The 22,485-nt window shown below is 36.3% G+C and overlaps 1 protein-coding gene across 1 annotated transcript in view; it reads left to right on the top strand.

Moving 5' to 3' along the window:
* Positions 1-439: 439 nt before the first annotated feature.
* Positions 440-22,485, top strand: part of HAT1 (histone acetyltransferase 1) — a 43,455-nt gene continuing 21,409 nt past the window's right edge. The window contains exons 1-4 of the mRNA XM_004674543.2: positions 440-514; positions 2,627-2,731; positions 9,343-9,418; positions 13,723-13,843. Coding sequence (XP_004674600.1) covers positions 508-514; positions 2,627-2,731; positions 9,343-9,418; positions 13,723-13,843 — 309 coding nt within the window. The 5' untranslated portion in view covers positions 440-507. The remainder of the gene's footprint in view (positions 515-2,626; positions 2,732-9,342; positions 9,419-13,722; positions 13,844-22,485) is intronic.

Here is a 22,485-nt window from a genome sequence, read left to right as displayed (position 1 = left end):
GTTTAAAAAGTGCGTTCTGCAAAAATTGAAACAAATGAAAGAAGTGAACATTTCTCCTGTAGTTGCCATCAATCCTTACATTTTACCTACGTAAATCCAAGGCTAAGGGGAAAGTTTTTCCACCAGTTTCCAAGAGACGGCTGAGTGTCAGGAGAGAAAACAGCCATAACAGATCTATAATATTCAAACCAATTCCAAAGAAACTCTCCTCCCGCCACCGTGCGCCTCAATATACAAAATCCCATTTGTGGCCTCCCACTCTCTCTCGGGCCTAAAAGATGCCAACAGCACCAGCCGAGCCTACGCTCCAGCCTGAGTATCTCAGCGGCGCTAGCCCCACCTCTCAGGGTCCTTCCGCCTCCCCGCGCCTCGAACTTCCTCTTCTCATTGGCCAACCACAGGCGAGGGGTGGGCGGGGGAAATGCGTCAGTCAGTGCGCTCACTTCCGGCCAGGGAACGCGCGGGTTGATTCGTCCTTCCTCAGCCGCTGGTGCTTGCAGCTCGGAAATGGCGGGTAAGTTCCCGGGAAAAGTTTACCGAGGGGAGGGGGCGTGCAGGTCCGGGAAAGAACGCTGAGACGGTGGTGACAGTGCCCGCCTGGAACTTTCCGGCTCTGGCCTGGGTTCCAGAAGGCCTGCTTCAGCCTGGGAGCCCTGAACTCCGAACCCAGCTTCTTGTCTGCGGTGGTTCGCGCCCCCGCCCCCAACTGCCTGGGGTTTTGAGCCTTTTGCGAGGAATTCGGCCCTTACCCAGGGCCAGTGAGGTTGGAGGAAGCGCCTCAGTTTGGGCTGGTGAGGTGCCAGGTGCCGGGAGGCTTCTCGTCGCACTCCTTTGCCCACCACTGCCTCAGCGACGCTACTCTGGTCCACTTCCCGCCAGCTGATTGTAATGCTCAGTCAGGTCCTCCTCCTCCAGGTTTCCCTCCACCTTCCACTACAGTCAACTTTGGAGCTAGCGCATTGCTGCCTTGCCTTGCCTGCACTAGGACTCTTGAATCTCCACTGACTTCGTAATTACCTCCTCAATCTCTCACACATGAACTTTCCTTGGCTCTGTTTACATTTCCTTTGGAAAATCGGTTCTCGCATCCTTTATTCGTCTAAACTTTGAGAATCTGTCAGCTATAATTCTCTGATGTCCGTTCTATTCTGCCCTTTTCTTGAGTTCGCTTTCATTTTACAATAATTCTTTTGTACGTGTATTAAGATGGTTTTGGTGGATGTTTTTCCCCCCCAGTTGCGTAGCTTTTGAAGTGATGGATAGATTCTACTTTTTTTTTTTAAAATGTCTTCATACTAGTCTTAATTACATTTTTATAGACGTACTGGATATCCAGGTTACAACCGATGTTTAAGGAAAAGATGTTTCACCAGATAGATGTAGAATCTTGGGAGACTCTGGTACTAGAAAAGGGCGGGGGAGGAGGGTACGGTGAGAGGGGGAAGATACACGAGTTTTGTATATGTACATAATGTAAGAACTTAACACCTAACACTTGCAGCGTCACCACTTCGTTGTGGGATGCCTTTAAGCAACTACACCTCTTTCTAAACATGTGATTTTGAATATGAAATTGTACAGATGATACCTATTTATACATTGTGGGGGTTAAACTAAATTATAATTTCACAAGTGAAGTTTGATTGGTAGTGTTATATATAAATTTCTTGAGGTAGATTCTATTATCCCAATTTTGTATACTGTGGTCAGAGAATAAAGTAATGTGCTCTAGTTTACAAATGTAGTAAATAAATGGCAACACCTGTATTTTAATCCAAGAGTTCTCGCTCCAGGCCATTAATTTATACAACTTGTGTTTCCCATTTCTCTGTTATAATCACTTACTAAATTTATGGTATGACAATACCCCTTTTGTTTCTGCTCATCACTCCCTCTCCCCCCCAAATTTTTATTAATATTTATGCTCATTTTTGTCAGGTGTTTTACTATCATCTTTACTTGAAAGTTTATCTTGATATATGACTAATTCTGTTGTTAGTTATGTATGGTAGCCACATAAAGTAAAACCAGTTGGTCATTCCAGTTGCCCATAGTTTGGCTTTACACACACACAGGTAAATAATTTTACTGCAGAGAAATTTTCTGTTCCCATTCCTGTCCTTGTCCCTATTGCTGCTTCTTAGCTTAGAGATGACAGGTGACCATAGTTAATAGTTCTTGTGTATTCTTCCTGAGATAAAATATATGCAATCAGCTGATGATTTTTTAATAGTTGATGTGTAGAATTTTTCCAGTAGTAGAAGTAAAATGCTGTTGTAATTATGAAAGAATATTTTCACTTTGTTTCTTAATGAAATAGTGGCATCCTTTTTATGTCTTTTAAAAAGGCTACTTAGCTACACATCCTACCAGTCAATTTTATATTAGTATTAAATATTTGGAAAAGTCAGCCTGTTGCTTAATTTTCAGATTTACTAGTTTATATAAAGTAGGTCTAATTCTAAGCCTCTCAAAAGTGATGTTTTGTGATTTGTAGCGAGGTGTTTACTTAGTATATCCATATTGTTTTGAATCTTAATTTAATTCTTTTCTAATAAGAACTTTACTTGTAAGTTTGACTATTTCAACCACCTTCAACATATCTTTTAAAAACCTTTTCTCTTAGGATTTGGTGCTATGGAGAAATTTTTGGTTGAATACAAGAGTGCAGTAGAGAAGAAATTGGCAGAGTACAAATGTAACACGAACACAGCAATTGAACTAAAATTAGGTATGTATGTCATTTCTAAGTGATATTTTATATATGTGTGTATACATACATATATACTGTTTATATAATCTTTATAACTTTAAAGTAGAATCATATGTAAGAGTAGTTGTTTATATAAATGTATGGTGTTCTGTACTTATAAAACATGACATTTATTCACTCTTGATTTATGTCGTTGAGTAGGTGTGTGTTTGAAAGTGGTAGAGTTTACCTATATAAGTACACCATGGCAAAAGTTATAGCCTCTACCTTTCCTTTTTTGCTTATAAAAATAATAGACAATAAATGTTGCTGAGGATATGGGAAAATAATCATATTACTGATGTGAGTGTAAAACTTTAAGAAGTATTTTAGCAAGTTCTTTAAACACGCATTTATTGTATAACTCAATGAGTCTACACCTAGAAAATAAAAATGTATATTTATACAAAACTTGTAATGAATGTTGATAACATTCTTCACAATAGCCTCAAATGGAGACAACTGCATTCTATCAACTTGTAGGTGTACCAATTTTGTATATGTATACATACATGTATATGTGTATGTATATGCACATGATGAAATATTATTTGACAGTAAAAAGGAATGAAGATCTGACATTTTCTACAAGATAGGTGAAACTCTAAAAACATTAACTGAAACAAACCAGATGAAATAACTCCACATGTTGTACGTATTCATTTGTACACAATGAAAATGTTTGGAAAACATAATTACGTGGAGATGAAAAATGGATTAGTGGTTGCCTGGGGCTGAGTGTGGGAACAGAAAGGGATTGTACATGGGCATGAGATTATTGGAGGGATGATGGTAGTGTTTTAAAATTAGATTGTGGCAGTGGTTGCACAACCCTAAATTTACTAAAAATCATTGAGCTACACAGTTAAAACAAGTGCATTTTTTGGTTTGTAAAGTATGCCTCAATAAAACTGTTTAAAGAAGAATTACATGCTCATGAATCTTGATCCTATCGCTTTTCTTGCTTCAGCTTCCTCATCTTTAAGATGTAATTAACAGTATTTCTTCGTGATTTTAAAAATTAAGTGTGAGGTTGAATACAGATGAGTTGCTTAAACAGTGACATAGGAAATCTCACTATATTAGCTACTATTATTTTTATAAAACAATGCACTTAAGGTTCAAGGGGTTAAAGTGCAGCACTATAAAGCTATCCACAGCCACTGCAGCATGAGTTCGAGCCCCAGTCAGGGAGGTGACCCACATGGCACAGCAGACCTCCTCTGTCTTGCTCACTGCTCACTTTAGCAGTGTATTTCAGTAGCTCTGCCAGTTCTGCTCGCCACTCTGTCTCTGGTGAGTCCTCTCACCCCCTGCATCCCTGGCCAGTACCCCAGTTCTTGTATGCATTAATAAATAAATCTTAAACACAGCAATGCACTTAAAACAAGTATATTGTTGGAAATATAGAGAAGGTGACAAAGAAAGTAACAGTCTCTAGAACTCTCTCACTACAAAGGTAATACTGAACTAGATTTTTTTTCTAATGTATATATTGATTTTTCTAAAACTGGGATCCTGTTGAGAAGGTTTTGTTATTTAACTTAATTATTGACTATCATCCCCTGTATCTCCCTATAGGCCTACTTTATTCTTTCAAGTTATGTAATAAAGTGTTAAATAAAGAAATAATTAAGACACATTCAAAATTGTCAAAAATGAGTTTATTTCAGAAGATAAGAGCAATTATAATTCAGTACATTCAAACTAGCAAGCTATAGGTGATAGGCTGTATTTATGGTCAGAAAATGTAAATAGGGAAGAGTTCAGTAAAAAACCAATGGGGAATAATAGCCCTGAAAATTCCCTGAGCAGACAAAACTAGCCCTGCTTAGAAACACAGCCCAATGTAGCTCATGTTATAAGACCAACACAGGGCCCTTCCTGGGGGCACAACGGGTTAAAGTGCAGCACTAAGAAGCTAGCCACAGCCTCTTCATTGCGAGTTTGATCCTAGGCTAGGGAGCATACCTCTCCTGCCACACCCACTCCTACACTCAGCAGTGTACTTCAGCACATCTGCCTTTTCTACTCCCTACTCTGTCTCTGGTAAATCCTCTGCACCTCTGGCCCGTACCCCAGTTCTATATGCACAAGTGAATAAATCTTGACAAAAAAATAAGACCAACCCAACCTGGGTCATCCCTTGTTTATGCCTTTGGAAAAATTTGTTTGTAAATCAATGATTTATGGGAGTTCTCCTATTTTCTTGAGGGCACATGGTTAAGGTTTTCCATTTTATAGTCTCTAGTTCCATCTTAAATTGAAGTTCTTTCAAAATAGCATGACCACATCATACCTTACTAGGTATGTACTCTATTGGGGCTTTTTAGGTTGCTTCTCCTTTTGCTGTAAAAAATAGTTCTCTGATAAATATTCTTGTGTATATCTTTTAGCAACTTGTTTTACCAATAGACTGTGTAACTAGAAATTGAAATGCTAGATCAGTTTCTCAACTTCAACACTATTGGATTTTGGACATTTTGGATTAGGTAATTCTTTGATGCAGAGTGCTGTCCTAAGCAATTTAGAATGTTTAGCAGCATCCCTGGTCTATACTCACTAGATGCCAGTAACATTCTCCCTAACCAAAACTGTCTTCTGACGCTGTCAAATCTCCTCTGTAGGAGTGAATAATGCTGTTGTTTGAGAACATTTGTGCTAGGTCAAAAGGAGATGAACATACTCTATTTACCCATCTGTAGATGGGTAAGTCTTAGAAGGAAGCTTGGAACATTTCTCTACCATTACAAGAAGACAGGGTATGTGTCAGTGATTGCAAAAAATTAATAAGTGTAGAATGCTTCTGTTTTCTAATTGGTATTGAAGGTTTGAGGAAAAGTTAATCTTGTCAAGAATAATGGGGTGAGTGTACTTAAGAACTATGCTTTGATTGGTAGATAGCATTAGCACTCACACATTTCAAGTTAGTACTCATGAACAGAATGTGTGGTTAACCATATATAATGCAAAAGTGAGGGAAAGAGTGGACATATAGTCATATTTAACTAGAGTTGGGGGTTATAGCAGACTAGTATGATGAAGATGGGAGCAAAGGAGTTGAGAATTTTACAAGGGAATGATAATTACTGGCCATGGAAATCTACACTCAAGGATAGAAAGGTGGTGAAGAACAGTGCAAATGTATTCTATTTAATGCCTTGTAAGTCCTAGTAGGGGTTGAAGAATTGTTAGAATTATTATTGCAGGGAGTGAACTAGGAAGAGTGAACTAGGAAGACTGCAATATTTGAAACAGATTAAGGAGGTGTGTGGTTATTGTTAGTGATAAATAAGTATATGTTACAAGATTAAGAGGCTGAGATACAATGAAGTCAAGATTCTTAGAGGAGGAATAAAGAAATGTAGTGACTGGATTAATTAATGTTCATCAAGTTTGGGTGGTTGGTGAGAGGATTTACCAGAGACAGTGATAAACAGAGCAGGCAGATTTTACTGAAATATACTGCTGAGGGGAGCAATAGGAGAGACAGGAGAGGTCTGCATACCATGTGGGTTATTTCCCTAGCAGGGATGGAACTCAAGTTGCAGTGGCTCAAGATAACTTGATAGTGCTATCTTTAACCCCTGGGCCACCAGGGGGCCCTACAGTGAACATGTTTTTATGTAAATAATGACTAATATAAAAACTTATTTGGCTATTAAAAGAGTCCTTTTTAAAGTACATAACCTTGGTTTCAAGGAGTTTGTCTTAGATTATCTTATGTAAAATCTAATCAGGTCCAAACAATAACTAAAAATATATTTGCTTTAAGTTTTTCATTTTATGTTAACTGAAAGAGTCATCTCCCCACTTAACTTTTTCTTTTAGTTCAATTGTAGGCTACACTAGTAATAACCTAACTAATTTGGATGATAGGAGCATTAGGTGAAGATCAGTCTAAATTACAGACCTATCATTAACTAGGCTTATGACACTTTTGTTATTTATTGTCTTTTTCTCTGTGCATATCTTGCATATCTCTACTCACTACCAGAATGCTAAATATTAGAAGGAGAGTTTGAAATTGTTAAGGATAGCTAGACTTTTTTTTTTTTTTTTAAGATTTATGTAGTTACACATACAGCACTGGGGCACAGGCCAAAGGTGCAGGGGCAGTGAGAGGATTCACCAGAGACAGAGCAGGAAACAGAACGGGCAGATCAGTGAAATACACTGCTGAAGGGAGCAGCAGGTGAGTCAGGAGAGGTCTGCTGCACCATGTGGGTCACCTCTGGGGTCGGGGATCAAACTCACAGTTAAGTGGCTGCTGCTAGCTTACAGTGCTGTGCCTTAACCTGTTGTACCACTAGGAAGGGCCATTTGAAAATATTAAAGATAATTGATGGGGATTTTCAGATGAATGAGTCTCCATACACAGGAATACTTAATTTTTTGACACTCTAGGCATGCAGAAGAACAGAGCAAACTAGTGAATATCTGTGATCCCATTAGTTTTTGCAAATCTTAACTTTTGCTGTATACTCCCAAGTCTCTTTTTCCTTGAACAATTTCAAATAAATAAAAAAGCTAAGAGAGGGGCCTCCCTGGTGATCTAGGGGTTAAGTCTCAGTGTTATTACTGGGAGGGCCCACTACAGCAACCTGAGTTGATCCAGAGCCTGGGAGTCAACCCACATGGCATGCAGACCTCTCTGTGTGCTGCTCCCCTTAGCAGTGTGTTTCATTAGATCTACCTGTTCTGCTGCCCCCTCTGTCTCTGGGGAATCCTCTCACCACCACCCCAACCTCTGGCCTATACCCCAGTTCTTATATGCAAAAGTAAATCTTTAATAATAAGAAAGTTGAGAGAATAACAATATTCGCCTGACTCCTAAATTCAACAATTAACATTTTACCATATTTATTGTAATGTGTGTAAACGTAGATTTCTGAACATCCTGACATTTCCCCTTATAGCATAGGTCTGCTGTATGGATACTCACATAAATAACCATAATGCTATTACCACACCTAAAAATGTAAATGGTAGTTCATTGATGTCAGGTAGTCTTCTGGTTTTCTTGGTTGTCCTCAAAAGTCTTCAATAGCTTTAAAAAACAAATCATTTAAGCCAGAACCAATCAAGGATTGCAGTTATATTTGGTGGTAATATTTTCTTCCCTCTTAATCTGGAACAGTTCCTTCTCTGCATGGAGCTTTTCCTCTCTCTCTGCCATTGATTTATATGGAAAACTGTAAAGTCATTGTGTAGAATTATTAGACAAATCCACATTCTATATGTGTCTCTTTTCTTTTGGTAATATTTAACTTGTTCCTATGCCCTCCCTCCTTTGTGTAAATCTTAAGATAGAAAGATGAATTAGATCTAGAATAAACATTTTTGGTATGATAACATCACAGGTGATGTCTGGGTCATATTGCATTGAACTAGAAACAGCATAGTGCTGTCTATCCCCTAGCGAATAGTTCCGAATTAGAAAACTTGGAGAGGTGTGTTACTGCCAAACCTCTACAGTGTAAAGATATTTTTCTTCTGAAAATCTGCTATATGTGAGTGACCTGCTGTGCGAGGACAGTATTAAAACGTTTTTATCTGCAGGTTGTCTTATCTGGATTGCATAGGGATTTTTTTTGTCAAATATTTCTTCATAAGATAAATTATACTGGGAAAATAATAACAGCATCATAATAAATGCAAATAAAAATAACAGTGTCCATTTCCATTTTAGATATTAAAGTTGAGGGTCAAAGATGTGGGAAATAGAAATTTGAGTCACTGCTAATGGGTAAAGCTTTAATATTTTTGAAGGAGCAATATTTATAAAAATATTTCAGTACTTTTACTCAACATTTCTACTATCAGGAATTTATTTGTAAAAGTACAGTAGGTATATAGATGCATGTCATTGCAGCATTAGTTTTAATAGCAGAAAAAACATGGAGTGATATAAATATTTTGGATGTGGTATTAAGAGTTAAGAGTTTCATCAAACAGATTATTTTTGGTCTCAGAATATTTCCTTATTGTTTTTGTTTCTTTGATGCTATAGCTTTTCTTTTTTTAAGATTTATTTATTTATTTATGCACACAAGAACTGTCATACAGGCCAGAGGTGCGGGGGTAGGGGATGGGAGGACCCACCAGAGACAGAGTGGGGAGAAGAAAAGGCAAATGTTCTGAAATACACTGCTGAGTATAGCAGCAGGCAGGACAGGAGAGGTTTGCCATGCCATGTGGGTCACCTCCCTAGCTAGAGGTCAAACTGGTGCTGTAGTGGCTGCGATAGCTTCGCTACTAGGGAGGGCCCTAATTTTATAGCTTTTCTTATTTCAAAATGTCTTTTTCAGTTTTGTGTTTTCTTTTACTCTGCATTCTGTATAAATACAGAAGAAAAGGAAAAACTATGTCAGATGTCTCTGTCATAGTCCCTAGTTCCTTGCATGCTGAAGCACTTAGTGATAATCTAGTTCATTGCTCACTGGTCTCATGAGATCAGTATAAATCATATAATGGAAATGTCACATTTTAAGTAAGAAAAATGTTGACTGTCTCCTAGTTATAGTGAAATTTTTGAATTGGAAATATATGTCACCTTTAATAATTTATATATCTTATTCTTTTAACAGTTCGTTTTCCAGAAGATCTTGAGAATGACATTAGAACTTTCTTTCCTGAATATACCCATCAGCTATTTGGGGATGAGTAAGTAAGATGTTTACTAATTTAGTAAGATGTTTACTAATTTAACATAGTAAGATGTTTACTAATTTAGTATGGTGAAAAGAGATACTTACTGATTTAGTATGGGGGAACAATCCATTTTTTTCAAGATTTAGAAATCATAATTTATTTTAATTACTTTGGTTTTTCATGTGATTTAATTTTAAATATATATTGAATGGTCTTTTTGATAGACATCAATCTACTTACTACCTTTCATCACAAGTGTAAGTGATGGTATTATTTGCTATTTTATAGATTAATGGGATTGGATAATTGCCTAAGGACATATGAATGGCTGAAGTTCAGATACAGGCAATAGGACTATAGAACCAATGTTGCTGTGAGGTGGTATCTCATTGTGGTTTTAATTTGCATCTCCTATATTATAAGTGATGTTGAACATTTTTTCATAGAATTCTTATTGGTAACTAAGTGTTTTTTTCCTATCACTTTGTTATGCTGCTGCAAGAGGAGAATAATCTCTTGATAGCTAGAAAGCTCAAAGTGTTAATTCTGTGACAAATAAAAAACAATTAAGGACGATTTATTTTATTTTATTTTATTTTTTTTAAGATTTATTTATTTGTACATACAGAACTGGGGTACAGGCCAGAGTCTCAGGGGCAGTGAGAGACTTCACCAGAGACAGAGTGGGGAGCAGAACAGGCAGATCGAGGAAGTACACTGCTGAGGGGAGCAGCGGGCGGGTCAGGAGAGGTTCTGCCACGCCATGTGGTCTCCTCCGGGGCAGGCGGGGATCGAACTCATGCGGAAGTGGCAGGCGGGGATCGAACTCATGCGGAAGTGGCTTTAGCTTCTCAGTGCAGTGCTTTAACCCGCTGCGCCACCAGGGAGGGCCGGACAATTTATTTTTTAAAGCAACTTTGAAACTATCTCTTGGGATATTAAATACAATTCCTTAATTTCCTATACTTTTACTACATTATTAGAATAGTTACCTTTTTACTTGTAATTTCAAATTTGCATTGTTTCTAGTACAATTACCTCTATACCCTTTTTCTAGATTAACAGTTGCTAACTATATTTGCTTTATCATTCTCTCTTTTATAAATATGTTGACAATATTGCTGTGGTTGAACCATTTGATCCCTTACTCCTGAATTCTTCAGTATGTATTTGTTAAAAATTGGCAGTCATAATAGTATAATTAGAAATCAGGAGTTTAACATTGATACACACTGTTTTCCAATATGTGATTAATTTTTCAAATTTTGACACATACTGCATTTAGCAGTCATGTCCTTTTTTAAAAAAAATTTATTTATGCATACAGAACTGGCGTACGGCTCAGAGGTGCAGGGGCAATGAAAGGATTCATCACAGACAGTGGAGAACAGAATAGGCAGATCGACAAAGCACACTGCTGAGGGGAGTAGTGGGCAAGACAGGAGAGATCTGCTACACCAGGTGGTCACCTCCAGGGCCAGGGATAGAACTTGGACTGAAGTAGCTGCGGCTCACTTACAGTGCTGTGCTTTAACCCCCTAACCACCAGGGAACGCCAGCAATCATGTCTTTTTAATCTCCTTGATTTTGAAACAGTTCCTCAGCCTTTTTTAAAATGATGTTGCCATTTTTATAGAATGCAGGCTCATTTTATGAACCAACATCATGTATTAGTTTGTTTCTTTATGACTAAATTCAGAGAATACATTTTTTTTAGCATAATAGAAGTTGCATGTATCCTTCTGGTTTGTCACATCAGAAAACGTATGATGCTAGTTTGTCCCATTGTTGTTCTCTTAGTTTAGAGGAGTGCCAGATTTCTCCACTGTAGGATTTACATTTTTTTCTTTGTAACTTATATGTATCTGTGGGAAGATACTTTTGGAACTGAAAATATCCTGTTTCCCATCAAACTTTCAGTAGTTTTAAATCCATTGATTCTTGCTTGACATCATTTTACTATGATTGTTACATGGTACTATCCTTACTCTGTCATACCTTCTACATCTATTGGTGTTCTCCTATAAAAGAGTTTTTCTTTTGCCACTTACATATTTCTTTTATATCTGTTTATATCAGAATAAATTCAAAGAGTCTTTTCTAAGTCAGTGAACTATAATTCTGATCCTTAAGTTATTCTAGATTCAACAAGTTGCTACTCTTCGAAACTGTCATTTGAATCCTTTTGATATATTTTGGGGATACTTTATTTTCTAATACAGTAAGATGTTCAGGTTCATCTTGTATTTTCTCTTTTACTTCTTAAGTAGCTATTTCCTCTGGGAGCCCTGGTTTATTGTAGTAGAAAAGGGTATTTAGACATAGTTGACATGTAGACTATTTCCCTTCATGTCTGCTTTCCTTCCACAGTATTTCAACATTGCTGACACACTGATTTAATGAGCTTTAACTTGACAGATCTCTCTTCATGGAAGAAATTTACTGATAATTTCTCATTAATATATCAGATGAGGGTTTTTTTTTTATTTTAAGATTTGTTTATTTATGCACACAAGAACTGGGGTACAGGCCAAAGGTGCAGGGGGGTGAGAGGATTCACCAGTGACAGTGGGGAACAGAACAGGCAGGTTTACTGAAATACACTGCAGAGAGGAGCAGTGAGCAAATCAAACTTCCCTGGCTGCTGGGGATGGAGCTTGTGCTGATAGCTTTATAGTGCTGCACTTTAACTTGTGCCATCAAGGAGGACCCACCTTACTATTTTTTTTTTTTTTTGCTTTTAAATATAATTTTTATATTGATTCATGCCTTTATTTTTGAGGCAATAATTTTAGACATTACATTTTAAAGCCGGTTTTACTTTTAGTTTATTATAAAAATTAATGTTTTCTCTTTGGGTTTATATCTTTAAGGAGATATTTATTTTATCCTTTTATTTTAACCTCTTGCCCCACCAAGGAGGCCACTCATGTGATTCTTTAGTGGGATTTTAGGATCTAATTTTATAAATACTGTTTGTTAATGGCAAGTTAGACGTTTACCTGTCTGTCTTGCCTATTATTGAAGTGCTGTGCTTGTACTTGCATACCCTTTTCTAAGATGGATGACAGTAAAATCATTGTGATAGCCCTATACCTTAGGGTCCAAGCATCACATTGGTCTGGGTCTGTTGTCCCTCTTTTTTTTTTTGTTAATTTTGCTTGCATAGAAGAACTGGAGTATAGATCAGAGTTTCGGGGGAGTGAGAGGATTCACCAGAGGCAGAGTGGGGGGCAGAACAGGCAGATCTATTGAAATACACTGCTAAGGGGTGCAGGGGGCGAGTTCAATAGGAGAGTTCTGCAGCACCATATGTGGGTTAGCTCCCTGGCCAGGGATTGAACTCAAGCTGTGTATCAGTGATAACCCTGAGACTTAACCCTTAGGACACCAGGAAAGCCCCCAATTCATTGGTTTTTAGTGTATTCAGACTTCTGTAGTTATCACAGTTTGAGACCATTTTCATCACTCTCACTAACATCTCTATTACTAATTAGCAGTCACTCCTTTTTTCCCCTCACCATCCTTAGTCTCAAGCAATCATTAATCTTTCTTTTTTTTTAGAAAAAAATATTTATACATAAAAGAACTGGGTACAGGCCAGCGATGCAGAGAGTGACAGGATTCATCAGAATCAGAGTGGGAAGTAGAACAGGCAAATCTGCTGAAGTACACTGCTGAGGGGAGCAGCAGCAGGTCAGAAAAAGGTCTGCCACGCCATGTGGGTCACCTCCTTGACTGGGGATCTAGCTCATGCTGCAGTGGCTGCAGATAGCAGGGGCAAAGGTTGGAAAATTAGTAGCTCCAGTTCTGCTGTCTGAGTTCATAAAGAGTTGTAACTAGACAGGTGCTGTCCACTTTTAGCAACTCTGAATATTGGTGATGAAAATGAGTACTAAGTTGGAAGGACTGGGCCAAGGTTATTTCTTAGTTGCCTGCCTAACTTGGTCCCATTTTAACACTATTTGTCTATGATTTTTTTTTTTTTATAATAGCAGCAACAGTAGCAGTGGTAGAAATTGTTCAATATTGTGTAATTGTACAGTGTAGCAATCACTATTATAAAGGGTTTTACTTGTATTACTTTGCTCTTTTTAACCTAAGCAGCATACCTGTGATAAGTATTTCATTCTTTTTCTTTATAAATGAAGGAAGTTGAGGCACAGCTTTATTACAGCTGTATATTTTTAACCAGTTTACTGTAATATCTTGAAACTACAAGTTAAACCTGTTTGTATGCAGGATTAATATCTTGTAATGACTTTGCAAAGACTCGTTTTGTACTCTTATATTATTGCTGTTTTCTCCCCTTTCAGAGAAACTGCCTTTGGTTACAAGGGTCTGAAGATCCTGTTATACTACATTGCTGGTAGTTTGTCAACAATGTTCCGTGTTGAATATGCATCTAAAGTTGATGAGAACTTTGACTGTGTAGAGGTAAGAACAGAAAAATTGATTTGTTCTTTCAAATATCCTTTATTCTCAAAAATCTGCTGCAAGTAGGGAAGAAAGAAAAATGCTAACTCAAACCATCCTAATACATAAACAAGATTTTCTTAAATAAAATTCCTATTATTATACTAGTCTTTGTGTATATGTAGTGTTTCATGCTGGGGTTTATTCTGTGATTATTTTTGGTTTTGCTTTTTTTCATTTTGCCAAGTATCTTTTTTTTTTTTTAAGGATTTATTTACTTATGTGGACAGAACTGGGGTACAGGCCAGAGGTATGGGAGGGGGAGAGGCTTCACCCGAGATAGAGTGGGGAGCAGAGCAGGCAGATCAACAAGTAAACTGCTGAGGCAAGCAGCAGGCTGGTCAGGAGAGGTCTGCCATGCCATATGGATAGCCTCCCCAACTGGGGATCGAATTCACACTGAAGCTTCTGCGGTTAGCTTGCAGTGCTGCGTTCTAACCTGTGGTGCCATGAGGGAGGGCTGGGATCTTTTTGATATGTGCCATTTTCAAGGATATGAGATGGTATTTCATTGTGGTTTTAATCTGCATCTCTCTTACTAAAAGTGATGATGAATATTTTTTCACATATGCAGGTGCCCTTCTGGATATCTTCTTCAGGGAATTGTTCATATCTCAGATCTGCTGCCCACTGATTGTGTTGTTTCTCTTTTTTTTGGTTGTGATTTTTTTTTTTAAACTTTGGATATTAATCCCTTATCAGCTACATATTGGGTTGTCAGAAAGTCATCATATTGTTTTCAATGCATCATGACTTTTTTTTTAACTATTTTATTTACAGAACTGGGGTACAGGCCAGAGGTGCAGGGGTGGTGAGATGATTCACCAGAGACAGAGTGGGGAGCAGAACATGTTGGCTGACTGACAAAGTACACTGCTGAGGGGAGCAGTGGGTGGGTCAGGAGAGGTCTGCCATGTGGATCTTCTCTGGGGCAGGGATCAAACTCATAATGAAGTGGCTTTAGCTTCTCAGTGCTGTGCTTTAACCCGCTGCGCCACCAGGGAGGGTATGCATCATGACTTTTCTGACAACCCAATATAATGTGAAAATTTTGTCCCATTTAGTAGTAGTATTAGTATCTTTTTAATTGTGTATTTTCTTTCACTGTATAAAAACAAAAAAGCAATAGGTATTAAGAAAATTATTGCAATTTAGAATTGCATCCAAAGGAAATAAATACTCTGGAATTAACCTAGAGAGATAAAAGACCTATACAGATGTTATTAAAGGACATATAAGGAGATGGAAGAAAATCCTACAGGTATAAACAAGAAAAATCAATCAAAATGAATATTCTGTCTAAAATGATATATAAATTTAATGTAAACCCCACCAAAATATCAGCAATATTTTTCAAAGAAATTGAGCCAAATTGCAAAATCAGCTCTCAGAAAAAAGTGAGGTATCACAGAATATAATTTTAAATTCTACTATAAAGCAACAGTAATAAAAACAATGTGGTATTGGCACCAAAATAGATACATGGAATTTCTGTGTGTAATATATTACATGTAAATACAAATACTGATGGTTTCATATTTTTTCCAAGTTGAATTCTCTTTTATTTCTTGTTTTTGTCTAAGAGGTTTGGCCAAAATCTCTAATACTAACTTAAACCGAAGCAGTGACAATGAGCTTCCTTGTTTTGTTTCTAGCCTTAAAGAGAATGCTTTCATCTTTGCATAATTATTATATTAACTGTTTGTTATATATTTCCTTTATTATACTGAGGTGTAGGTTTCTTTCCCCTTTTTTGGAGTTTTTATTGTAAATTGATATGAGTCTTATACTTTCTCTACATCTATTGATAATGTCATACTATTTAAAAATTTTTTATGCACATAAGAACTGGGGTGTAGGCCAGAGGTGCAGGGTGAGAGGACTCACCAGAGACAGTGGGGAGCAGAATAAGCAGGTATGCTGAAATACACTGCTGAGGGGAGCAGAGGGTAAGACAGGAGAGGTCAGTTGTGCCATGTGGGCTGTTTCCTTGGCTTGGGATTGAACTCATGTTGCAGTGACTGGTGATAGTTTGATAGTGTTGAGACTTTATCCACTGCCCTTGGGCAAGGGTTGGGGGGCCTGCCATATGATTTTTGTTGGAAATTTTGCTTTGATATTCAGGGATTTTAGACTTTAATTTTCTTTGCTTGTCGCTATCATTAGGTAAGTCAAATTTATTATTTTGAGAAACTGCTGTACTGTTTTCCATAGGGACTACACCAGTCTAAATTCCCACCTTTTCTCCGTAATTTTCACCAATACTTCTTGGGTTTGTGTATGTGTGTGTATGTTTGATAGAGGTCATTCCATCAAAACAGTAATAAAAAACATTTTGTTGGCACAAAAGTGGATACATGGCTCAGTGGAATAGAACTGAAAACCCATAAGTAAATATATGTACATAACAGTATCCAATCTATGATGTCAGGTGGTATCTCCTTGTGGTTTTGATATGCATTTCCCCAATCATAAATGATAATGACCATTTTGTTTATATGTACACTATTGGTCAATTGTATGTATCTTTTTTTTTTTTTTGCCTTGAGAAGTGTCTTTTTAGCTCCTGCCCATTTTTTGATTGGGTTGGGTTTTTTTTTTGAGTTGTAAATTTCTTTGTAGATACTGTATATTAATTAACCCCTTTTCAGACTTATGCGCACATAATTTCCTTCTTTTGAAAGGCATAAAACTTTTCATCAAGAATTATTTCGGTTGATTTTTTAATTGAATGCATTTTTATCACCAAATAACATTTATAAAAGTGGAAAATGCATTCGTACAGTAAAATCTCTTGTTCTGTGGGGTTTAAGATTCCAGGAAGTTTTACCAGATCTGTCGTTAATAGTCTGATAGTCTGTACTACACAAAACTAGGCAAAAAAAAAAAAAGGAAATGATGATCTTAAGTATTACTACATACCTATTATCATAACTTTGTTTTCTAGAAGTAGCAGTGCCTGAAGCATTATCAGCGTAACCAACTTTTCAAAACTTTAAACTGACTTTAGTCCTTGACTTTGCATCTTTTACCAACCTAATGCTACATTCTTTTTTGTACAACTTCTTCTGATTACTTGAACTGGTTAATTTGGTACTTTTTATTATTTGTTTTACTTTATTGTAAAGGGATTACTCAAAGTCATAACTAAAAATTATCAAGATTGTACTCGGAGATGATTACTTAAGTGTAGTATATGCCCTATATATAAAAGACTTAAAGGTGTTCTAAATGTGTTCTCAATGTATCCATTTGTATTTGTTAGTTTTGATTTGTTTTGTATCCCAGCTTTTGTATTTGTTAGTTTTGATTTCTGTTTTTTCAATGGCTATTTTTTACCCCTTCCCATAAGTCTATGCTATTATCTACCAACTTACTGCTGTTGTTGTGGGGTGCTTTCCTCTGACAAGCAATTTCCCCTTGTAGGTAAAAAAATACCATATTGGTAAGCTTCATAGAATTGTAGAATGAATTATATATAGCATGAAGGAGGTCTGAAGTAGTCTCTCATATTTGATATTCAACTTCAGTGTCTTAAATATTTTGAATACCTGTTTCATTTTGTTCCTAGTTCCCAACCCTTTTAGAGAGACTAAGCTTTTCAGATAAATAATATATAACTATAGTCAATATTTGTTTTAATCAGTGGCTTGTATATAAAAGTAAAGATATAAAAGTGATTCTCAGTGATATTGTAGTTGTGGTAATTTGATGTTTGAAAAGATAATTTTAGATAAACTAGTATTTATCACAGATTTATTAAAATGGGAATTTTGCATAATCAGAATTTTTATTAATTAAAAAATTCTCTAATCCAAGCTCAGCTGGTTATTCTTATTAAAATTGCAGGCAGTGTTTTTCCTTCTGTTGTATAAAATTCACTGTTGTTTGAGAGTCTGGTTTTTTTTTAATATTCTACCTGATAATGCTGAATTGATATCTTAAAGGAACTGTTGATTTAGTTATTGATAAATCTATATGCAGTGAAAATAATTATTAATATACTATATGCAGTGAAAATAACTACATATTTGCATTGACTTCTAATTGTTCCATTCTTTAACACCAGCTTTTTTCATTTAGAAGTACTATATTAGAAGTGAATAATCAATCTTCTATGATTTTTTGGAAGGATTATTTATTTCTTGGTTGAAGACCATTTATGTAAATTACACTCCCTTATAAAAAAGAAGAATGGATAGTGGATGTCGGGGGAATGGACTTGACTCTTCAGTTTGCAGTGAGAATGTTCATTTCACAATGGCTTCTGTGTTCTTCATGCCAGGGATATAGTTGCCAACAGTGTCCATGTTCTCATGAGCTTTATTCTAGTCAAGAGGAAGAGTCAATAAGCAAATAATAAACAAATTATATTCAGACAAGGTCATGAAGAAACATTTCATTAGTTTCTGAATGAAGAAGAGTCAGCCATGTAATAGTCAGAGGGAAGAGTTCAGTAAACGAAAGGACCAGCATATGCAAAAGGCCCTGAACTAAGAGTACTGTGTTTTTGTAGTGCAGAAAGTTCATTGTCATTACATCTTTAAGGTGATGGAGAGAAGGGTAAACAGTTGAAAGGGTTTGCAGAACTAGAAGTTCTAGCTTGTGGGGTAAAGTTGGTGATAGCCTTAGGTGTTTTAAGTAGTTAGGGGTGTTATGATTTACATTTTTAAAATTTGATTCTTAGCTGTTAGGCAGAGAATTCACTATAAGGAGCAGGAGTGAAAGAAGAAGACAGAACATTGTAGAGTTACAGGCAATACTGTATTATTTATTTTATTGAGATACAATATTTTGGAGACAGTCCTGAATGGTTTGCTGTTGAATTAAGTTAAATGTGATGAATAAGGGAAAGGCACGCAAGGAGGACCCTATTGCTTAAGTATTAGTGATAATACTAACTAAAATAGGAAAGATTAGAGAAGAGGGAAAAAAATCACGATTTTTGTTTCAGGTATATTAGATTTGAGATTATCATGTCATATTTGAGTTTTGTAGGCTACGCTTTGCAGCGTTTTTTGTGTATGACAAAATACCCTTTGAGTCATCAGAAGCTTTGGCAAATATGCTTAGAATTAATTTGCTTTTTAGAATTTTGCCACCACATCCATTCATTCTTTTCTAATTGTGCCTAAAAAATTTAGTCACAGTTAAGATGCCTATATAATATCTCTATTAGTCAGACATCTTTAAAGGCAACATAATTCTGAAATTTTTAATACAAACTAGATCATTCAGATGCTGATAGTTCATCTCATGTTGTCACTGACCTTTTAGCAGTCCCTCCTGCCCTCCGGGAAGTAATGTCATTGTTTTTTTCAGTTTTGCTCATTGCTAGCATTTCTGGGAAGGTTGGATAGAGGAATTTGAAGTACAAAAGGTTTGTCTTATATGTGAATTTCAGTCATCTATCTTGTTTCCCATTGTTATGCATTGAATTTGAGAGTAGATGAAAACAAATTTGAATTTTTTTCTGAATTCCTTAGCTTCTTAGATAAAATACTGTGCACCTTAAAAAATTTAGTCTTGGAAAATAATCTTCAGTAAACTAGCAATATTTCACTACTTTTTGATAATTGTGACAATGTTCTTAATGAGTAATGTTTTTTATGAATGTAAATGCATTGAATTTAAGCTTTAAAATTACATATTGAAATTTTATCATAGAATTTTGTTTGTGAGTTCAAGTTAGCAAGACATAATTCTTGTAAATATAAAACATACTTTTCCAGCAGTGAAAAAGTTCAGTTATTTTCTCTGCCAGTGCTCCAATTTCTATAGCTTGATTAAGTAGACATGGAATTTGTTTATTTTTGTGCATATTTTAGTTATTCTTAGAATTATTTTTAATACTACATTCCTGCCACTTTAGCCAAGTAAAGGACATCATGCACCACCTACTTAACATACCTTTAAAATTGCTTCTTCAAAAATAACTCACCATAGACAAATTTAGACAAGTGGTGCTATTTAAGGTAAGACACTAAAGAGGTAATTAGGCTTTCAATTGTGTATAAATACAAATATAAGTGAAAACATACTTACAGCAGACTACCAAGTTATTCCCAGATATATTGCTTTATGCAGTGATAAGGAGAAGCAAAAATTGCCACATACAAACATCTTCAGTTGAAGCCACCATAGTGAGACAAGTATATAATCTAAAACATTTCATTATGACTCACCTGGCACAGTATAGTTATGTTTACCTTCCTTTTTAAAAAAGAAATTGCCAAATGTTAGGACAGCATCTGCAAGGTATGTTAATATGTCATGTATTCTGGATTCTTGATCTATCAGTTTATTTCTTATCCTTTCTGTAACTATATATTCATATAATTTTAATTGACTTTTAGAATAATACTCTTGAATATAGGAACTTTTTCTCTTCAGAAATAGAATTCAAACTTTCAACCACAAGCTTTGGAACTAAAAGGTTTCAGTTAATCTTTAATTCTACATTCAATTAAAAAAGATTAGACTGGTTTTTCTGTGGTGATGATTTTATTACCTGGCCAGTAATCCAGTGCAAAAAATGAACAATGTTTAACTGAAGAAAATTATTTATTCTTGGGGCCTCCCTGATGGCGCAGGGGGTTAAGTCTCAGCACTATCAAGCTATCAGCAGCTATTGCACCATGAGTTGGATTCCCCTGCCAGGGAGCAGACCTACAAAGTACAGCAGACCTCTCCTGTCTTACCTGCTGACTCCCTCAGCGTGTATTTTGGTACAACTGCCTGTTATGCTCCCTACTCTGTCTCTGGTGAATCCTCTCACCTCTCCACACCTCTGGCTCTTGTATGCATAAATAAATAAATCTTTAAAAAATCGATATATTTATTCTTTTAGAGAAAAGTGCAAATGCTAAGACATGATAGTTATAGGATCCTTTTCCCCTTAAAGAATCCACTTAAAATTAAAATGTAGGGCCCTCCCTGGTGGTGCAGTGGGGTAGGACACAGCACTACAAGCTAGCTGCAACCGCTTCAGTATGATTTCAGTCCCCTGCCCCGGAGGTGGGAAGTGATCCACATGGCATGGCAGACCTCTCCTGACCTGCCCACTGCTCCCCTCAGCAGTGTACTTTGTTGATCTACCTTTTCTGCTCTCCACTCTATCTCTAGTGAAGCCTCTCACTGCCCCTGCACTTCTGGCTTGTACCCCAGTTCTGTATGAATAAATAAGTATTTTTTAAAAATTAATATGTAAAGTTACTCAGTGCAAAATAATTATTTGAAGGTACTTATTACAATAAATAGCTATCCTTTGAAAGCTAAAATTTTAAACATTTGCATTCTTTCAAGTGTTCAGCTCAATTTTATTTTTTTAAGATTTATTTATTCATATGGAACTGGGGTACAGGCCAGAGATGTGGAGGGTGAGAGGATTCGCCAGAGACAGAGAGGGGAGCAGAACAGGCAGATTGATGAAGTATATTGCTGAGGGGAGCAGCACGTGGGCCAGGAGAGGTCTGCCACACCATGTGGATCTCCTCTGGGGCAGGCGAGGATCGAACTCATGCTCATGCGGAAGTGGCCTTAGCTTCTCAGTGCTGTGCTTTAACCCTCTGCGCCACCAGGGAGGGCCTCAGCTCAAATTTTTGGGTTGCTCTGTGTTTTACCATTAACTGCTACTTCTGAAAACCTGAAACTTAGATTTTCTAAGAAATCTTTGAAGTACATGTGATATAAGATATGTGAAGTTAATTGTTTTGCAATGCCTTGTTGAGAAAACAAGTTTTTAAAGGTTAAAATAATAAACACTATAAATGTCTTGAAGTGTTTTTTAAACTGATAAATTTTAAACCTTTTTATTTAAAAATAGGATTTCTTGCCATTTATAAATAAATTGATTGCTTTACCCATTATTACTTTGGATTTTATTTGCCATGTAGCAGTCCTATTAAAATGGTACAGTATTACTACAATTTCCTCTTGTAATTATTGAAATTGTACAGATTCTGTAAAATATGCTGAAGATGGTTAGATAGCATTTTCTAGGAAAAAATATCAAATAATATCTTAAAAATAAGCAAAAATAGTCCCATCAAATGCATTTTATTTGATCTTGATGGTGAATGGATTGCAATGATTGGAATACATATTAGAAATAAGCTTTTGGGCAAAAAGCTATGTTTTAAGTAATAGCACTTTTTTTTTTGTAGCTATAAACAAGTTATATATAAATGTTGGTGGTACCAAAGCATTGAAAATTAAACTTGTTTGTGATAAACTCCATCCTTAGTTCTCTATTCTGAAATGTAACTGAATAATAATAAAGTGCTATTCATCTGCAGGTGCATTGCTTCTACTTAGTTAAAAGATGGTTGAAAGGACAGGAATTAGTAGCATGTTGTATTAGCCTTTTGTAGTATATTTTGTCCTAAGCATCTTAATTTCCCTGTTTTGAATGCTAAGTAGCAAGGGTCTTGGTTTAGAACTAATACCCATCATGCATGTAAACGGTATGAAAGAGCTGCTTAGTAAGTTAACACAAAGTGTTCTTGTGTCAGTCCTTGTGGAAATAGATACAATACAAACATTACAGCTGAACTCACGGCAAACTCCATTAAGTAAAAACCTGGCTCCATTGTTCAGGAGAA

This window comes from Condylura cristata, unplaced genomic scaffold, assembly GCF_000260355.1.
Source record: "Condylura cristata isolate star-nosed mole 26May11 unplaced genomic scaffold, ConCri1.0 scaffold00002, whole genome shotgun sequence".
Taxonomy (NCBI): Eukaryota; Metazoa; Chordata; class Mammalia; order Eulipotyphla; family Talpidae; genus Condylura; species Condylura cristata.
Note: the sequence above shows the minus strand (reverse complement) of the source record. Positions and strands in the feature narration are given on the sequence as shown.